Below are 19,882 nucleotides of genomic sequence, written 5' to 3'. Positions count from 1 at the left end.
AGTCTCATAGCAGCACGTCGGACGTACGGAAATGAGATGGGTCGACGTGTCCAAGTACGAGTGGGATGGAATACGTGGGAGGACATATTCATTATCTTGGCTTAATGACCATTCAACAGCAATGACAATTATCCGGGCATGGATTCAGAAACAACCGGCGTTTCTTTCATATTAACTAACATCACCTTTTTTTTTTAAGTAGTACAAACACGCGACGCTATAATAATGGCCACTCTTCCCCGACTTTGTCATTGCCTGCCCGCTGTCCCCCGGATCCTTGGAGTCATGGGGAAAGGGTGTGACACTTGTACCAGGACATGGTAACGATGGCCAACTAAATAAACGTAATGAGTTTTTCCTAGGTATGCTAATGATTCTTCCCCCCCTTGGAGAATATTGATCAACGCCCTTTGACAGGTCGTTCGGTTCGGACCATCATCACGATGGATGTCGTGGATGGCTCCACCACGTCTAACAGATTCTTCAGCATACATGCATGCAATGCTGTCTATCTTTGCTTTGTTTAGGCTCGGAGATGCATAACCTTTGCTTTTTTCTCTGCTGTGCATACATCCATCGCTTTCTACACTGGTCCGGACCCGGCATGGGAAGGCATCAGTTCAGTGATGCAGGGCCTGGCCTGGTCTATTTTCTACCCTGACATGCAGTTGGAGGGGGCGTATATCAAGCGTAGAAGGCTTCTGTGCGGCTTCTCAACACGGACGGTTCAGTTCAGGTACGCGTACGTAGGTGTCTTTCCAAGCTGGGTAGCCTCAGAAAGAAAGAGAGAGAAAAATGTTCATCCAGCACGCTAGTAGAAGCCGTTCCCAACTAATCGTCCATCGTCTTTTAACTACCGACTGACCGACAGATTCACAGACCAGACACACCAATCAATCCTGACCTAAACGATCTTTCTAGCTAATGTTCAAGCTAGTCAAAGCTGAAAAGGCTTTTATTCGATAAGGGCAAGTTACGTAAACCCAAACCCATCATTACTCGTAGCCATCTCCCGATCCTCGGAGGTAGAAGTAGGTAGTAGACGACGTGTCGATCAGGCACAGCTTGTAATATGCACGATTTGGCTTTTTTTTTAACCAGCACTAAAAATCAGACAGACAGTAGCTTGAGTTATGAACAAACTCTGTTTGAAGCCGTTTTCTGCAGGTGAAATTGAATTCTCGGTTACAAGACCGTTTGATAGGATAGAATAGTCTTACAATATCATCTTATTATATACCAAGTGAGCGTATCCATGCCTAATAGCACCTCAACAAAACTAGACGCCATCTCACGGTGCGAGATTTGGCATCTATCATTCTTCGTCATCAATCCCCATTTTCATGAAACCCCAGTTTAACAAGTGTCAAACCGGGAATACTACTAGTACAAGTTTTCTCTCCAAAACAACCCAAACACAGGCCTTCCTGTCATATTATGGCCCTCTTTACACCACCTTCCAGTTGTTGGTTTACATTTTGTCAAGGCCTACTAGGCCAATTCCAGATATCCCAGTGCCAACGATGGACCAAAAGCAATGTCATCACCTCCTTCGTGGGCCGTGGCCAGGTCTGCCAGATGTTGAAGCCCCTGACTCGCAGTTGCTTCCACTGAAGAAGCTGGCCGCAATTTGTCTGTGAGCTTCTCACGAACACCATCCCATGCTGTGGCAGGTTTGTCTACAATGTCCTTGATCAGCTGTGTCGCTTCTTCTCGCGATCGGTCCAGTTTGACCAGCTTTGCTAGAGACATGGAAACGAGCGACACAAAGTGGCTGATGAGCGGGCTACGCAGATAGTCGTTCGCCGAGAGAAGATTGATGAGCTCCTTAGTAGCCCAAATTGTCTCTGATGGAGTAGCTCCTGGGGTAAGCAGTATTACTATGAGCCTGCAGTGCCAGTACGCCATGTGGACCATTGGGTGCGATGCTGGTTCGATGTGCGCGGGTAAGTCTTCTCTATAGTCCTCGATGTAATCCGCGAGGATCGAAGCCTCATGTTGCTCGGTTGTTGATGCTCCGGGCTGCAAGGTTGAAATGACATGCCAGAGGCGAACAAGCAACTTCGAAAGTCCTGGAAACTGGTTAGTGATTGCCCATGATCAAGGGGGCTGGGCTGTCACTTACGAACGAGGTAGAAGCACACCTCTCCTAGGATGTTTTCTAGACCAGGAGGAGCTACTACACTGCGGTCGGGTATGAGATACGGCTTTCCTGTACCAGTAGCATACCAGCGATCCATCAAAATCAATGACCACCATATCTGCACAGACAGCGCATCATCCGAATCAGACTCTATAATCGACTCCATGGGAGTGTACCTCCATAGCCTCATTGAACCGGCAAGGCCGATCGCGCGTACCAGTAGGAAAGGGAAGCTGGGCAACGAACGCAAGTCAGCATCAATAGCAAGCAGCAGTAAGCTTTGTACATGAACGATATTGGCTGCTCGTGTAGAAGTACTCTTCTCGTCGCTCTCCCGTTCAAAGAGGAGCCAGTTTGCAAGTTTCGTGTCGCCGCCAGATCCCACGACAGCAGACAGGGCATTCGCAAACGCATTCTGAAGAGACACGGGGCATTGAGCGAGCAGTTCCTGCATCCGCTCCTTGGTACTGGGCAGTACCGGATAGACAGGCTGAAAGCTGGACAAATAACTAAAGGCTGGTTAGCTATAGAAAACACAGTATGTCAAAAAGTCACTAACGTGTGCAGCATGCTTTCATCAATGTCTACACCTTCGTGAGCATCGGGCATAGAAACATCCATAGGGGCGACAGGCGGCTTGGCAGGCGCGCTTTCAGGCTTGAGGAGGGGTGCAGGTTGCGGTGCCAAAGAGCTGTTGTCGTAGGATGTGTATGCTTCAGATGCTCCTGGGGAAGCTTGAATCCTATGCTCAGATCCCCACGGCGTCTGTCGTGAAGGTGTAGCAAATTCGTTTGTCGAAATGCTAGAGAATGGTCGTTTGCGGGCAGAGTCCTCGCCTTGACTCTGTCGTGGCCTATCGGTGACAAAGAGTCGATCGATGTCGTCCTGGCTGAGACCTCCATCCGATTCAAGCTTGTTCTCAATGCTGTGGATACGGTCTGCGAGTTCTTTAATGTATCTGCGAGAAGTTAGTTAATTGAGTTTACTGATGATAACAAAATATACGTACCCCTTACTGGGTCCTCGTTTCTGAGGTACACGGCTGAACAAACATCTGATAGAGGACCTGGCACAGCTAGAGCAGGGAGCATCGCCAGTGTCGGTCTGAGCGTCACACTTAATCTTCTTCCTTCGGCATTCATCGCATGCTCTCGAAACCTTTGACCTCTTTCTTGGAGGGATGCTGTTGTCGATTGGATATTGAGGGGCAATAGTTGGTCCTACGGGGACAGACATGGCATGCGATACCATAGGGTCACTCGTAGGGGTGTCATGAACATACGATGGGGTTTGTTGCTGGTCAGGTTCAGGATGGGGCATGATGCTTCGTAGATTGGGGTCCTCGACATTCATGTTGGGGTCTGTGGCAGGCATCATTGGTGTTCCTGCCAGTCCCTGGCCCAGCTGTGCTGCCAATTGAAGTTCCTCTAGGTTGGCGGGACGAGAGACGTGCTGCTGGGGAGCTTCTGGTTCCGGCTGCTGAAGTTCACTTTGATCATGCTCCTGAACTTGCACATGTTGGACTTGTTCAGGGACTTGATGTTCGGACTGCTCGTGGTGTTGCTCATGATGCGATTCGATACCATCGATCCTCTCTTGGTGTTCCTGTACGCCCTCCCGGCCGGCAGTGTTGTAGAACGGACCGGATTCCATGGCCTCGACTCCTGGCGAAGGATATGTTATATTAGAGCCATCGGTGTCTGGCTCTATTTTTGTGGCCATGATTTATGTCGATTTGACTATGCAAATAGCACAGTCGATTGGCACTTGCGGGGTATCAAATCGTCACTCAGGATGGCAGCATGCGCCTGGGACTAGGCAATTGGCGCAATGCTTCAATAATTATAGTTTTGATACGCGATATACACGCGTTCCACCGTGTTGAAGCCTGCGCGACGCGCGACGATGTCTATGGACGAAGGCATTGTTAGCAGCAGTTCAACACGATGGCGACGAGAGGTCAATGTGAGGCTGGCAACAAGCGCGGCAACAAGATTGCGTTCGTGCTGTAAGATGGGGAAACTATGTCTTGGTCATGACGACTTACACGACTTCTTGTTCTGGGATCTCGGAACTGAATAAATGCGACGCCTCGACGGAAGAGGAAGAACTCGGCCCCGATGACTTGCAAACAGGCGGCCTTTGTGTGGGTGTGTTTTTGACAAGATCACGGAGAAGGAAGAATTTTTCGGAGGGGGACGGGAAATGCTCGGCCTGAGTTGTGTGTGGCTTAGTCAGCCGGTTACCCTACAGCCGGCGTTGAAGGTTTTGGCGCCAACCTGTCAGGGTTCGACGATACTGTTTACAGTACGAGTGAATATTTCTTCTATTTACATGTTATGTTAAGTAATCTATTTTGTGATATATCTTAGTACTATCGTCGTTTGATTATGTTTTCGCGTAGTGTTGTGCATTATTTGCTTTCTTTGTTGGACGTTGTCAATTCGCGCCTTTCATACTCGCTTTATAAACAAATCAATAACCATGAAATCTTTGGAAGATAAAATAACACATTGAATGCTGCGAAGTAAAATAGCGAACGAGATAAAAATTACTCCATCATAGTGATACTAGTCAATTAGATGAATTATCATACTTCCTGGCTGCAAACTGTTACATATGAGAGTCGATTACTTGGTTAATGGTTTTGCAGGCGACTTCTAAACAAGGACTAACATGCCTGTAAATAATACCCTTCATTTATTAAGTTGGGAAGTATTGATCAAGTCACCTTAGGAGATAAAATAAGAAGCTAGGTGTTCATATTGTGCATAAAGACATACGAATGCAGGAGGTAACTCTTGAACAAACTTGGCAAGTTGAAGACTTGCATATGTAGGCCGATGACCAAGCAAACTTCACACTGCAAATACAACATAAAATATCAAGGATTGCACAGGCTGTTCAAGGTTTGCTGGCCCATTTGCTGCACCGCAAACCTGTCTTGGTTGCATGGGAATGCCCCTCTCTGTTGGGCCCTCTTTCTTCTGTATATATTGTAGGGTGTCACCACAACCTTGATCAAGGACTCATACGGGGAATAAGAAAGATGTAGCTTTGAGATAAGGTTCAAGATCAAATGTTTGATATCAAGAAACTAAATGTAAAATACCCCTGACACCTGAAAATTGGGGGTCAAACAAATGTTGAACTGCCTATCTTTGTCTAGCGTACCTGGCAACACGTCGATATGCGCCAGAACCGCGGGATGTTGACGGTCTTGGATGGAGAACAGCTTCAAGGATAGAAATAGTAAAAGTGGTCAGTTCTGCAGATCAACTGAAACATTAACAGGGAATTGGATGCTCAGATGACACCTTACAGTGGCCGACAGAAGACGTGCAATTTCCCGCCTATGAATTCCCTGCTGAAGATTGCAATGATCTTGATCTCCAGAGGTCATTCATTACCCACATGTCTGCTACAGAGTGCCTGTTGGTTGTCGAAATCCGAAATGCTTATCGCCCAAGCCTCAGCCCTGTCGGCAATTGAGTTTGTTTAATCGGGTCGGACAGAGGGAGAAATCATCCATGATGGCTACAGCGTATGGCGCGGCTATCCGGAACTATAAAACGAGGCGGAAGCATGGGCTTGAGGCTTGAGGCTTGGTCGAGATTGTGTTTTGTGCTCTGTGCGCACAGTTGGTGATGCTCAGAACGATGATTGAAGGGAACTCTTCGCATAGGGCCACGGTGTACTCTGTATTTGATCGCGAATTCCATTGTTACTCGGAGTGACCGGGTATATGCTTGTTTCCCCAGGTTTCGATTCCTTTGTCCAAGAGCGAGGACAAAGCTCTGCCTGATCAATCTCTTTTGACCGTATACGCAATCCGAATTTTGTTGATCACTTTATGCACCAAATTATCCCTGCCCCTGTTAAGCTGCAGCTGTAAATTAATTACTGTAAGGATGTTTCTGGGGGAGGAATGCAAGCACTGGAACTAGTAATCGTGGATAATAAGACCTAGGCCTTGGTCATGTAACTGCACTATCTTGGCTGTCAACACATAGACACCTATTTCTGTCCTTACTGTCAAGCTTTCTCAATTGTTCCGTTCGGGTTTCTAGACCCTGTCACCCACTCGGCACAACCGGGACGTTGAGGCTGTCTCAGCAATCCCTGACAGCCGCCGCCTCCGCGAATGGATACATATTTCCTGCCGTGGAGACTAGCGGGTAATGAATAACTTAGCCCAAGTACCTGGTCTCTTCAGTAGCCTAGCAGCCTCTGGGCGAAGGGAAACACATCATGTGTAACGACCAACCGACTAGTTCGAGTATTCATGTTTGCTTCTTTCTGTTGGCTCGAATCCAAAGAGGCGACACTATTAGAGCCAATAGGATAATACAGAACCGTCTGACAACTCTTAGAAAAAAATGACAACTGAGGCTAGAAGGGTTGGCTGGTGTGTGACATGTGTTTTGCTTTTGTTCCTTCGACCGTTGTCATATTTGACAAGTGCATTGTTGAAGAAGAATGGACGACGGATTGCATTAGACTGTGAGCAATTAAATTGTCAACGAATAAAATCGCCGTCTCTGCTATCAAAAGTCCACTTGCACGAGCCATCAGTCATTCAATAAATTGACAAGGTCGTCAAGTTAAAAAGTTGGTCCGAGTGAGAGGCCGGAGGCGTTGAGAACATGGAGACTTTAGTCGTTGAACCAGACCCAGCCGGGGTAAGGACAGGCGAGTGGGTATCGTCAGCCCAGCCAGTGTCGATGCCCAGGCATGGATGCTATTAGACTGAGCGCTGGAGTAAACAGCTGGATGTGGTTGCAACGGGAGCGGCAGTCATAGCGACCTAAACATAAGGGGAAATAAACCCCTGAAATGGGATGGGAATGAATGGTCACCTACCGCTACCTCATTTCGCTGGCGATTCTAGAAGCTAGGAAATCCTGCTCACTCTGAGATCAACAAGTACTAATGCAAATACCTACCTACTATAGTTCCAAGCATGAGCATAAACTCCAAGAATGTTCTATTGATGTTTATCTCTCAATTAGCTTGTCTTTTAGTTGCCTTCTAGGCTTCTAGGCTTCTTTTAAGCACTGTCCCTCATTTGTTCTATGCTTAAGACTGTTAGGAAACCGGCCTAATTCTCCCTATATCCGCGCCCATAAAAAAAAGAGGACCCATCCATACTGACCTGCCGGACCGTACAGGAGGTAGCACTCCAGTAAAGGTACTACGTAGTATGTCAGGTATCCTTGTCATTTGTCTCACGAACCAGAGCTTATTAGTCGATTCGGCGAGTTATCAACACGGCAAAAGTCCCCTTGCCCTGCCTCGTCTGCTTCTAAGGTTTGCATCGCATCCACTCTCTTTTCTCTTGTCTCAGGGTCTTTCTTTTGTTTTTGCTTTCCATCTCCATCCTCCTCCTCCTTTCCCCCTTCCCTGTTGAAACGCCCTTGCCAGCTACACTGTTATGGCATCATCGACTGCTTGTCTCCTGCCTTAAGGGAAGGGTCGTTCGCACACACTTTCAACATTGGGTTTCTCAACCTGTTCCTCACTCACTTACGCATCATACGACGTCTATTAGAGTTTCAATGACACTTGCGAAATAACCTTTTCTGTTGTACTACAACCGCCGATCTACGTTTGAGTCCTTCCCACAACGACAAAACGCTTAATTTCCTCATCCCACCATGTTGTTAAGTATGGACGTTATGAAAGTGCGAGACTGGACATATCTCGAGGACCCTCCACAAGACATTGGCCCAGCTCGACATCTACTCGAGTTCTACAGCAAAATCCCATTCAATGACTTGGACGGTCATATACGCCGGGTTGTAAGTTTAACATCCCTGCTTATTTCCATTATTTCTGGTTCAGCAACTGACTTGAATTTCTGCAGCGAGAGAAGGCCTGGTGCGTCTCGCAGTATCCTTGCGTTGGACGATGGAAATTCCTTTATATCCCAGACCCAAAAGACCCTCGCTATCAACAAGCCCTTTTCCGCCTCAATGTCGCCGGCTCTAGGGATGTCCTTCTCGATCTCGGATGTGGTGTCGGACAAGTGATCCGACAATTCCGCGCGGATGGGGTTGACGGCGCTCAACTCATCGGTACTGATCTGCAGTCCAAGTTTATCGACATTGGCTATGACTTGTTCCAAGATCGACATCAACTAGGCGCTTCTTTTGTCGCCGGCGATATGCTGGACCCCGAGGACAAGCAGATGGCTTCTTTACGCGGCAAGATCACCATGGTCCATGCAGGTAGTTTCTTCCATCTTTTCAACTGGATCCAGCAACTTTATATCGGCAAACGCGTTGTCGAATTTCTAAAGCCAGGTACCAGAAACGCAATCATTTATGGCCGCCAAGTCGGCACCAACCACCCGGGACCGACCTCGACCAGCACTCGATCTGCTTACTTGCACGACCAAGCGAGCTTCCAACGACTATGGGACGAAGTTGGTGGTCTGACCAAGACGCGATGGCAGGTCCAGGTCGAACCAACAGGAGAGCCTGTATCCAAAGTGCCTGGCTTCAACAGCCATGCATTTCCAGTCAACTTCACTGTCTACCAAGTATCATGAGACATGAGTGAGGCGCATCATAGTCCCGCCCCATTTCTCCATATTACTCAACAGCTCGACCCTATCGCGAAGCTTGTATCCAGCCAAGCGGCTTTTCTCCTTTGGGTTGGTCGACGAATCCCCCAAACTAGCGCTGCTGCGTTTGGCATCATAACGACTCAGATTCACCACCAATATCACAAGATAGTGAGAAACAGCTATTGGATTTTCTTGGTCTCGCCCGCACTTATCCCTCCATTCCTTCTAGACTCGGCGGCTTACCAAGAACGCCCGCTGGGTTACTGATGAAGCCTACTTTGGCTAGAACCAGAAAGGGGGCAATTGCCTAGTTTACCGACAGGTATCGGTCCTGGAGCCGTCTACTTTTACGGCTGATATTGATCGACATGCTACTCGCCTTGTGGGACCGCGACTTTTCGATCTGCGGATATAACTCCACAAGCTTTTTGACATCCAAGAGTCGCTTCTGTGAGCTCCTAATACAGGCCGCGCGTGCCAAAAACAACAAACAACTACAATTGACGGTTCAATCGAGAGCCACCACTACCGCAAGAAATGATTTTGCCTATACCGGGTAAATTATTCGTATGATTAATGAGACACGATAATATTGGCGGCGCTGAGTAATGCGCGATGTTCGTGATGTTGAGCTAGTTTGACTCATGCTAGTCTTTTTTTATCAAGCGTTAAACAAGTTGGAAGCCATAGATGGATTAAATAAAGTAAGAGAAGGCAAAAGATAGACTGGTTCGGATTGATATGATTACTATTAGATTAATAATTACATGATGTACCTTCCGTCTTGTTTCCGTTAACTTAAATCCGTCTGGTTCGAGCATCGTTCCTTGGCTTGTAGGTTATGCTTCTAGACTAACCACTTATACATGAGGTCCTAGCATCACTTTTTTTCACTAAGAAGGATAACTCGCCAGCACATACATGAGGTCCTAAGACTCTGAGGTTCATGTACTTCAGCTGTAGTGGATATGTGTCCAGGCCGTTGTACCCATGCGCTGAAGTCTCATAACCTTGGGTTGAGTTGATATGTAGGTATTTATTCCCGTTTAACGGTATGTCGTGGGGGATCCATTTTAAAGAATGCAACTAAAACTGTTCTATTCTATTAACCCAGCTATGATTCCAATACTCTCTGTAGCTTGGTGGGTTAACTTTACCTCTGGAAGTTGTTATACGAGGAGAATAGTAGCTAATACTTAGTTATCATTCATATATAGTAGTTTTTATTTTTTCCTCTCTTTATTTCTTTATTAGCAGATGGTCTAGCCCTCAAGATACTCAATATTCTCAACTCGGTAGGTTGTTCTGTCTGTCCACCTAGATTAAAAACTTAACGCCAAAACAAGAGGCTCTCGCGATAATTAACTTTCCCAACAATCATACGTGGTATAATAGTTGCCCAGTCATACAAACAGCAGAAAATCATTAATTGCTACCTACCTATAGTGGAAAGGAAGGGAGGTATAAGCTAAACGCGTCAACCTGGCGCGCCGGATGAACATCGGTTAGAAAGCTTGCTGCCCCTCCATTAAGCTTGGGAGCTGCAGTGGTCCTGGTCTTGGATCCCATTTCCGTCACCAGCATCTGCTTCGGCTTCTATCGTTAACACCCAGTACTGGGATACCAATAGGCTATTCTATCGTTTTTACTCTCTTTACTGGTATTGAATCAGAAATAATTCAAGTTGCGTCTTTGTCCAGACCTCGCTGAGGCTACCGCACGAGTTGGCATCTTTTGTAAAGCTATGTGCCTACGGAGCATGCCCATACTCTGCTACAATGGACGCCGATTGGGATGAGGTATGTTCCCTGACACTTGACATACCCTGGCCTTTCTGTATATCCAAATCGATGAAATAATAAATTATCAAATACATCATACCTCTATGGACCTATTGTTCATTCACATACTGACACGCTGCCGTCACAGGTCACCCGGATACCCTTCCCGCCTCCGGGTGTGCGCGCGATGCAAACGCCTGTGACTACCATGATCTTTGACAACGTTCAGGAACTCCTTTGGACAGGAAACGATTATGTATGGGAAATTCTGAAGCCTGGGCGTCGTGACTGGGCTCTTGCTAATGGGAATACCAGGGCCGAGTTACATCCTTCTATGGCGCCGAACTTCAGCGATACACATCATTCAAAGCGCATACCTCCACTGAAGGCCCGGTCCGCCAGATACTCCTCAATGAAAAAGGTGTCATAGCCTTGGGAGCTCGGGATCTTCACATGGCCATACGAAGGGGACTGTATGTATGGCATATCAAGTAGGAGAACTCCCCAGCACAAATACGAAAGGGCTCTTAGCACTAACCATGGGCAGGCATGAGGAGATGAAAGATTTGCGTTGTATGAGTTTTACATCCAAGGGAACAACGGAAATCATTGCCGCTGGCTGGCAAGACATGATGCTTGTAATTGACCTCATTAAGGGTAATGTAGTCAAACAAGTGAGTGGCGTGCTTTTGAATGTTGGAAACACAACCTAACGAATACTAGGTACCTACCGAACACCAGTACACCATGATGAAGCGTGGGCGTTACATATGCGCAGCTACTAGAGGCGGCGCTATCAATCTTTTGGACCCGGTCACCTTTGCTGTTGTCAAGACATGGAACGCGCATTCCGCCTTGATCAACGACATGGACGCACAGCATGATTTCATTGTCACCTGCGGGGCCTCCCTCAGGCCGGGCCAGGGTTACATGCTGGATCCATTCTTGAATGTGTTTGACCTTAAGAATATGTCATCTATGCCCCCTATTCCCTTCCCAGCAGGTGCTGCCTTTGTGCGAATGCACCCAAAGATGCTTACCACTAGTATTGTGATATCTCAGAGCGGCCAGATCCATATTGTGGATCTTATGAATGTCAACACTAGTAACGTCCGACAAGCTAACACCCTTGCGTTGATTGGCATGTTCGAGATTGCACCTTCTGGCGAAGCGATGGCTTTGACGGATTCTGATAACAACATTCACCTGTGGGGATCGCCATCGAAGCTTTGTTTCGTGGAATATCCACAACCTGTCGAGTTCGCAACCCCACAAGAGCCTTTGCCCAACATTGAATGGACGGACGAGACGTGAGTTGCCTGATATCGCATCCTCCATTTACTAATCTCTTTAGTCCTTTAAACACAATTGGCATGCCCCATTATCGAGAGGTTCTGTTCTCTGCTTGGCCAGATATACCTTGCGATGTCGGGGCACCCCCTGTCAAGTTTGATGCGCAGTTCCTATCAGGACTCAAAGCAACCGAGTTTGGGCTCTATGGACGCAATACCCGAGGATTGCGAAGGAACCAGGCCGAGAACACGCGCAACGTTCATAAATCAGGCAGCTCTGGTTTGAAGGCCCCCAAGTTCCTCAGCGAAAAGGCTCGTGAGCTTGCCTCTAGTAGCGCTGCAGACTCCGATGACAAGATCGATGAGCTGCTTGGTACCATGGCCGAGATGGGGATTGAAAGCAAAAAGTCCGAAGTGCCAGTTATGTACCGCAATGTCGAGATCAAGTACAGTAAATTTGGAGTGGACGATTTCGACTTTGGGTTGGTATCCTTGCGTTTTGACAAGTGAGTAGTCGCTAACCAAGAGTAGATTCTACAACAAAACCCGTTACTCTGGACTCGAGACACACATTTCTAATTCGTACGCCAACTCCCTCTTGCAGATCATGCACTTCACTCCCGTCATCCGAAATCTCGCCCTTCAGCACGCTGCTACCTCTTGCATAAACGAAATTTGTCTGCTTTGCGAGCTTGGATTTCTGTTTGATATGCTTCAAAAGGCCGATGGCTCGATTTGTCAAGCAACAAACCTGCTGAAGACCCTTAGTAGTCATCCTCAAGGTATGATGAGTGGAATCCTGGCACAGAACATCACTGACTGGCGCAGCGGGTCCGCTTGGCCTCCTCGAAGAAGACCCCCATGGGTCATCTCTTAACGTGATGCTTCAGGGGCTTACTCGCTTTCTTTTGGATAAAATTGTGCACGACGCCAAGGCAATTAAACCGGCATCGTCTGAGATGGATCAGTCGGATATGGACCAGGTTTGTGGAACTGTCAGACCCGGACGTCTTTCGTACTAAAGTGAATAGGTGCTGGCTACCTCCGCGACGACTTCGATTAAGTGCATAAATTGCAGAAGCGAGTACACTCGCCCCGGTTCGACTTATGTCAACGACTTACTTTACCCCTCTGCTGTAAGTACGACGATCTGCCTGTTGAACCAAGACCTAATATAACCAAAAAAAGGTTGGGGGCCGAAATGCCAAGTTGCCACGCATCACATTCTCTCAAATTCTTAAAAACAGTATTGAAAGGGAAACAACTTCTAAAGGATGGTGTGGTCGGTGCCAACGCTACCAGACCATCGCCACCAAGAAGGGTATCCATAGCATACCCGAAGTGCTCATGCTAAACACGGCCATCACTAACCAAGAACAACGGGCACTTTGGTCAACTCCGGGGTGGCTCCCTGAGGAAGTTGGAATCATCGTAGATAGAGAACAATTCTTCTGCTATGAGGGTGAAGATTTGAAACTCCATCTCCAGCGAGGCATGCATAATATCAAAGTGTATTCATTGACTGGTATGGCCATCAATATCGAGAGTGGGCAGACGCAGAAATCGCATCTTGTGTCAATGGTCAATGTGGCACACGCAGAGCCAGAAGCACCGGAAGAAAGCCGATGGCACTTGTTCAACGACTTTTTGGTGAGATCAGTTAGCACAGAAGAGGCACTCACTTTCAACACATCTTGGAAGGTTCCTTCGGTTGTCGCATACCAGTTGAAGGACAAGAACAATAAAATCGACACGGAATGGAAGAAGAACATTGACACTTCTATCCTATACCAGGACTTCAAGTATGTGTTGACCCGCTGCTGCGTTTAATTTTACTGACATTATCTAGTCCAAACGCGGATCTTGCGACAAAGACATATCGGGTGCTCAACCCTGATGATGAAGTGCCTGGCCCAAATACAATCATCGCGCTCGACACCGAGTTCGTTGCAGTGCGGCAACCCGAGATCGAGATGAACTCAGATGGTGAAAGGGAAACCATCCGTCCTATAGTATACGCACTTGCTCGAGCATCGGTCGTCCGTGGCACAGGTGAAGATGAAGGCATACCATTTATCGACGACTACATTAGCATCAGAGAACCGATTGTGGATTACTTGACATCCTACTCGGGAATCACTGAGCAAGATCTAGACCCTAGAGTTTCGAAGCACAGCCTCCTGCCATTGAAGATGGTATACAAGAAGATGTGGATTCTTCTCAACCTCGGATGCAAATTCCTGGGTCATGGACTTAAACAAGATTTCCGAGTCATCAACATACACATCCCCAAGGCACAGGTTATTGACACAATCGACTTGTTCTTCCTCAAGAATCGATTGCGAAAGCTATCATTGGCCTTTTTGGCATGGCACCTTCTCAAAGAAGATATCCAAATGGAGACGCACGACTCCATCGAAGATTCCCGGACAGCTCTCAAGTTGTATAAGAAGTATCTCGAGTACCAAGATGCCGGAATTCTGGAATTGATGTTGCAGGATATCTACCGCGTGGGCAGAGAAGTTGCTTTCAAGCCGCCTCGGAAAGATGATCAGCAGTTGCCAAGGTCGGATACGCCACCCCCATTGCCTGCCGACAACTCAACGGGGCCGGTCACGCCGGTTAGGAATACCAACTATTTGGCCCAGACGCCTGGATCTGCATTTGGAGGCGCTTCAGGCTGGACACCAGGAAAGGGATCCCCATTGCCCCAGTAGGTGATAGAAGGTAAGAGGGGTCCCAACGAGGATTTGGAAAGGGATGAACCCCAGGATCAAAGAGAGGGCGAGTCCACAGCTAAAGGATACAAAACTGCGCGTGAAAGAAGATGCGAAGCACCAGAAGAGCATGAGTCCACTGATGACGAATACCAAACCGCGGACGAGTACGATACTTCAGACGAAGACTACAAAAGTACAAGCGAGTACCAATCTTCGGATGAAGGAGAGAGCGAAGCCTCACAGGATGATGAGGCCTCAGATGAAGAAGAGAGTGACAGGCGGGTTGCTAAGAAATAGAGCCTTGAAGTAGTACAGACGAAATCATTAGTCCACTCTTAGGCCATTCATACACTAAGAGTAATCTAATATTTATGTCAGCCACTAAATCAGTACCGGTTTTTATGCAACCCACCTGAGTGAACCCGAACATTCAGAAGATCAGAAAGACGACGACCCGGAACGTGCTTTCCCCCCTAGCTCCGAAAAGTGACTAGGTAGGGTTCGTGGTGTTATTGAAAAGAGTTTGTTCGAGTGCGAGTTGGTGCAAGCTCTTTTCCATACTACAAGTGTTGCATCTGGTTGTATGTATGTATCCTTACGCTAAGCGCACAGCGGTCTTTACATACCTTCCTAGTCAGAGACTTTATGAATATCTTAGAAAAAGAAAAAGAGACAATTTCCTATTAGTGTTGCTGGGTTTCGTTTCACGATGCTCTTATGCCTCACTTTTCAAGTGGGTGACTGCTGGCGAACTCGAGCTCTTTCCTTCTGTAGAAACAACCAAGTACTGAGGGAAAGACCAACCTGCCAAGGTCGCCGCGCCATAATTCCTAACCCGAACTTGTTTTTTCAATTCCCTACTTACAAACTCATCTTGCTAATACTTTTTTTTACTTCACTACCTATTTCATGCTCTAGTTGCTCAACTTGCGTTTCACCACCTACCTACTGCCACTTTTATAATCCGATTTATTCTAACCGCATCCTTCTCTCAACGATGGAGGGTTATGACAATGCACGATGTCTCCCTAGAATCCCGAAGCTCTTCCCTACCTCTGACTCGCAACCGGAGCTCGTTCTGTTTTCCGCATCCTCTGATACCGGAAGCTCGACGAATAGCGCCCCCCACGCTCTTGATACTTGCAACGACAGTAATAAAGACGACAGACGAGAGGAAGACCAAGGACAAATCGAGTCTCTGCCCAGCAACGCCCCTCACTCGACGCTCATAACCTTTGGAGATGAAAAGGCTATGTTTTAGAAGAACAATGACGCGGAAGAATACCCAAAGCCGTCAAGAGTGTTCACGACAGAGATCACACAGTCTTCACAGGACGACACGGCTTCACTTAACCCCTGCACCAGATCCGCGCACTCAGACGGTGACCGTCAAGAGGAGGCCACGGAAGACTGGAGAAATTTGGGCAACGAAGCTCTCAACCCGGATGACCACTCCGATGGTACCAATCATGGTAGTTCGGGTGAAACAACACCAAACGCACGCTTCTTTGAGACATGCATAGCTTCAATTGGCGCTCAAGAACAAGCTCCGCAACCCTTAACAAGACACCGCTTGCAATCAATACCGGATACACGACTCTACAAGCTAGGTTCAGTATACAACAAGCTGAAAGGGATGGCGGAAGATTCACAGGCTGCCACTGCCGGTAGTGATACGCCTCAGCGGGACCTAGACGCTGATCCTGATGGCACTTTGGAGGGCCCTGACGTTGCCTCGGAGCCAGACTATCCAGCTTACTACATCTTCGACCCTCGGTCAGCTGGCTCTGCATACTATATGTATCAAGATTCTGATACACAAGAAGGTTACAAGATCGAGAAAGTTTCCTTCAAGCCCATGTTGCCAGAGCCAGGACAGCGAGCATACTGCATTGAGGCATCGGAGAAAGACCAAGGTAAACCCAGGCACGAAAGCCAAGAGACACTGTGGAGGGTCGACTCATCTCGTGTTCCTGCAGTAGTCATCGATTCAGACAGCTCAGGTTCCCATGAAGCGGTAGTTGACACGAACGAGCCCCTGTATGCTGGGGATGAGGCTACCCAGAGCATTGTCAGGAAAGTGAGCGATCGACTTCAGAAGATCCGACATTTGAGGGAACACCTGCGTGTCATCAATGGCAAAGGGCGAGACGTTCCAGAAGCGAGAGGACTGTATCTCATTGGTGACAAGGATATCCGCGATGTTGTCAGTATTGTTCTGAGCGAAGTGTTCAAGAATGGCCATGTCGATCGATCCGAAAGAAGAACCACAACAACGGAATCTTCTGAGGGTCGACCCCTACCAAAGTTAGACGGAGATTCAAATGCCATCCTGGTGCCTACACCCACAGCAGTAGATCCAGCAACAACCATCAACCTACCCAGCACCTCTTATGCAAACATTAACGCATCAGACATGCAAGTTCACACTAAAACACGCGGTGCCGAGTCCGATACAACGACAACAGTCATCACACGTCGGAGTGTTGCTGAAATTGTTTGGGCTCGGGCTTATCCTGAAGGCTATGATCCGGATTCGCGAACACATGGTCGAACTGTGTCTGACTGTTGTTCGCCCACTCATGGAGGCTCACGTTCGTGTCCAGACGATCGAAGACAGAGTCATACCAAGGAAACCAAAGGCGATCCTACACTACGACATTTTACTACACCAAAGAGTACAGCTGAAATTCTCGCCGACATTATGTGCAACAAGAGCTTTGAACAGCAACTGAGAGTCAGCGATGGAACTGTCATTACTTCATTCCCCAGACTCTTTTCTCGTGATTTGACCACAGAATGGCCTAGATCGTTTCCAGATGGCGGAGACTTGATCAAGCCTGCACCGTCTACTTTGTATCACCAAGGCGTTGATGCCCGTAGTGGTCTTCATGAGCCAGTATCATCACCTTCTAACGAGCAGCCCCCGATATGTCCCACATCCCCGACCAACAATAGTTCGTTCTTTGGCGCAAATCCTTTCAATCCTAAATCTAGGAACAAATACTTGCCAACTCCTCTTGCAGCAGAGAGAAGACTCAGCGCTTCTCTGGATGCTGATACCCTAAGACGCCGCAGCACGCAAATCGCTGACATTGAAGAAGAGCCCGTGGACGATTGTCAGCCACGTCCTGGACTTATGAACAAGATCAAGCACGGCAGCCACAAGCTGTTTCATAAAAGCCATTTTCGGAGGCCAAACGGGAGTACAGCGACCGAAGAGAATGCTCTTGATGAGAGCAGTGTCGTGCGTTCAGGGAACAGCACAAGAAGAGGAGGAACTCCAGAACCGCCCGTATCAGATAGCTCGAGAGTACACAATACCGCAACAGGGAGTAAGCTCAACGTCGCCTCATATGAAGAGGGGGTATGTTCGGAGGATGACGAGCCACACAGATGCGTCAACGATTCATCGTCTCGAGATCTTTCTCCCAAACGATGATCAGTGAAGAGAGGCATGATGGAAAGCGCAATTAGAGCATAAATACCTAGACCCCCTCAGTTGATAGAAAGAATGCACATATTTCATAACATATGGCCCTTGTTCGAATGTGTAACTCATAGGTACTGCTTCCTGTTATTGGTAAACTCGTCAACTTGGAACTTAGAATCGTAAAGTATCAACGCATATGCATCGTTATATCCTATTAATGCCTGTTATACCATGTCTAAATGTTCTACACGGCCTTGCTGGCTCTAGCCTTGTTCTCCCTATGCCTCTTCTCCTTGGCCGCCGTCTTACGACGCTTCATCCACGACCTGTTGAGATCACGTCTGTTATCCCAGAACCAAGCCTGGAAATCACTCGAGCTCTGTGGACCAGAAGCATCCTTCTCTCCTTCCTCCTCCCCGTATCCATGCTCAGCCATATCAGCATCTTCATCTCCCTCCTCCTCATCCTCAGGCCAGAAATTGCGCATGCGCGAGGGATGCGCCGTGTCAGGTGTAGGGGCAGCGCTTCTAACGCCACGCCATTCGAAGTCCTGGCGGGAAAAGGGAGTCATGGGACCTGGTGTTGCGATTGTTTGGTTGGCGGGGTCTTGGTCCTCTTGTTCCTCGATATCATCGTCGTCGTCATCGCCGCCGCCGAAAAAGCTGAATGGCTCGGCTTCCTTCTTGGCTGGCGTCTCGGTGGCGCTTTCCTCGGGATTGGAACGTTTGTACAAGGCTTCGAGGGGATGGATCTTGGTGGAGGGGGTCAGAGGAGGGGGTATCTTGATAGTGAGATCGCGGGAGGAGCTGGAGGACATGGGTCTGTTGTCGTCGGCTTTGATGGCTGAGAGAGGAGGCGTTGCTTGTCGGGGTTGTTGAGGAGATTCTTCGTCGGAGGAGGACTCGTCATCTTTTTGGGGTGTAGCCTTGGCGGTCTTTTCTTCCTTCTTCTTCTCTACTGTGGCATCAACCTCCATTTCGTCCTCGCTCTCATCCTCTTCCTCGTCTGAAGACGAGCCACTGCTGCTTGTGCCGCTGTCGCTGGTTTCATCGTCTGACTCTTCAACCGGAGGAGGAGTGACCTTCTTGGCCTTCTTCTTCTTGGGCGCAGGCTCGCCGACCTTCTTCTTCTCTTTGACAGTCTCAACAACGCTGCCCTCCTCGTCCACCCAGCCCTTACCCTCGACATACTCAGTCGCCGCGCTGACTTCACCGTCGGCAGAGTTCTTCAAGAAGCTGGGGAACTTTGTCGTCTTTTCAAACTCATGAACCACCACCTCGCGACCCTTGCCACTCTTCTTGCGCTTCCGGGGCTGGTCGTCCTCGGGAAGGGTGGAGGTGAGATTGGGAGGGACCTTTGTCTTGAGCAGACACTCATCTCCCTCTGTGTACTTTGACTTTAGGCGCTTCTTCTTTTCTGTGAACTTGCCGTCCTTTTCCTTTTCTTTGTCCAGCCTGCTCTTTTTCCTTCTTTGGTCGGCATTCTCTGTCCAGCCTCTCTTGACTTTGCGGTCTGTCAGAGCAACACCCTCGAGAATGTCGGGATTGCGCTTTCGTTTTCTCCTCTCCTCTTTTGACTCCTTGTGCTTCTTGTGCTTCTTCTCCTCTTCCTCGTCCTGCTTGTCAAGTTCGGCAGTAGGCTCGATCTTGTTCTCTGGGCGGGCCTTTTCGACACGGACCTTGCTGCCCTTGAGGACAGAGCCATGGAGCTTCTTTTTCAACTTATCAGCCTCCATGGTGGGCAATTCGACGTAGCCGTAGCGGTGCTCGGGAAAAGTGTCGATCGTATGGTAAGAGATGTTTCGCGCCTTGGGAGCTGCAGAGGCCGACAGGACGACCTTGATGAGCTCGGGATCGAGAGGGCTGATGTGAAGTCGGACGTAGTCGCTGGAAGCAGTTTCAGCTTCAGCGGACATTGCGAAGCGAAGAGTATAATTAAAGGT

The 19,882-nt window shown here is 48.3% G+C and overlaps 5 protein-coding genes across 5 annotated transcripts; 3 read left to right on the top strand and 2 right to left on the bottom strand.

The window, feature by feature from the left end:
• Positions 1-1,491: 1,491 nt before the first annotated feature.
• Positions 1,492-3,865, bottom strand: FPSE_09008 (uncharacterized protein; the record flags this gene model as incomplete). Its single annotated transcript, XM_009262125.1, has 4 exons — positions 1,492-2,072; positions 2,126-2,652; positions 2,703-3,101; positions 3,153-3,865. The coding sequence occupies 4 exons, from the start codon at positions 3,863-3,865 to the stop codon at positions 1,492-1,494; spliced, it is 2,220 nt and encodes a 739-aa protein (XP_009260400.1).
• A 3,935-nt stretch (positions 3,866-7,800) lies between these two features.
• FPSE_09007 (uncharacterized protein) lies at positions 7,801-8,696 on the top strand (the record flags this gene model as incomplete). Its single annotated transcript, XM_009262124.1, has 2 exons — positions 7,801-7,944; positions 8,010-8,696. The coding sequence occupies 2 exons, from the start codon at positions 7,801-7,803 to the stop codon at positions 8,694-8,696; spliced, it is 831 nt and encodes a 276-aa protein (XP_009260399.1).
• Positions 8,697-10,492: 1,796 nt separating this feature from the next.
• On the top strand, positions 10,493-14,804 carry FPSE_09006 (uncharacterized protein; the record flags this gene model as incomplete). The annotated part of the gene is made up of 12 exons (XM_009262123.1): positions 10,493-10,513; positions 10,644-10,751; positions 10,811-10,968; positions 11,043-11,169; positions 11,219-11,805; positions 11,850-12,269; positions 12,319-12,569; positions 12,616-12,770; positions 12,819-12,923; positions 12,976-13,589; positions 13,637-14,500; positions 14,567-14,804. 12 exons carry the CDS (start codon positions 10,493-10,495, stop codon positions 14,802-14,804), a joined length of 3,648 nt encoding a protein of 1,215 aa, XP_009260398.1.
• Positions 14,805-15,504: 700 nt separating this feature from the next.
• FPSE_09005 (uncharacterized protein) lies at positions 15,505-17,949 on the top strand (the record flags this gene model as incomplete). The annotated part of the gene is made up of 2 exons (XM_009262122.1): positions 15,505-15,761; positions 15,873-17,949. The coding sequence occupies 2 exons, from the start codon at positions 15,505-15,507 to the stop codon at positions 17,947-17,949; spliced, it is 2,334 nt and encodes a 777-aa protein (XP_009260397.1).
• Positions 17,950-18,184: 235 nt separating this feature from the next.
• FPSE_09004 (uncharacterized protein) lies at positions 18,185-19,855 on the bottom strand (the record flags this gene model as incomplete). Its single annotated transcript, XM_009262121.1, has 1 exon — positions 18,185-19,855. One exon carries the CDS (start codon positions 19,853-19,855, stop codon positions 18,185-18,187), a length of 1,671 nt encoding a protein of 556 aa, XP_009260396.1.
• Positions 19,856-19,882: the final 27 nt, after the last annotated feature.

The sequence above is a fragment of the Fusarium pseudograminearum genome, chromosome 2, assembly GCF_000303195.2.
Source record: "Fusarium pseudograminearum CS3096 chromosome 2, whole genome shotgun sequence".
In the NCBI taxonomy this organism is placed as follows: Eukaryota; Fungi; Ascomycota; class Sordariomycetes; order Hypocreales; family Nectriaceae; genus Fusarium; species Fusarium pseudograminearum.
This window is presented reverse-complemented; position numbering and strand designations above follow the sequence as displayed.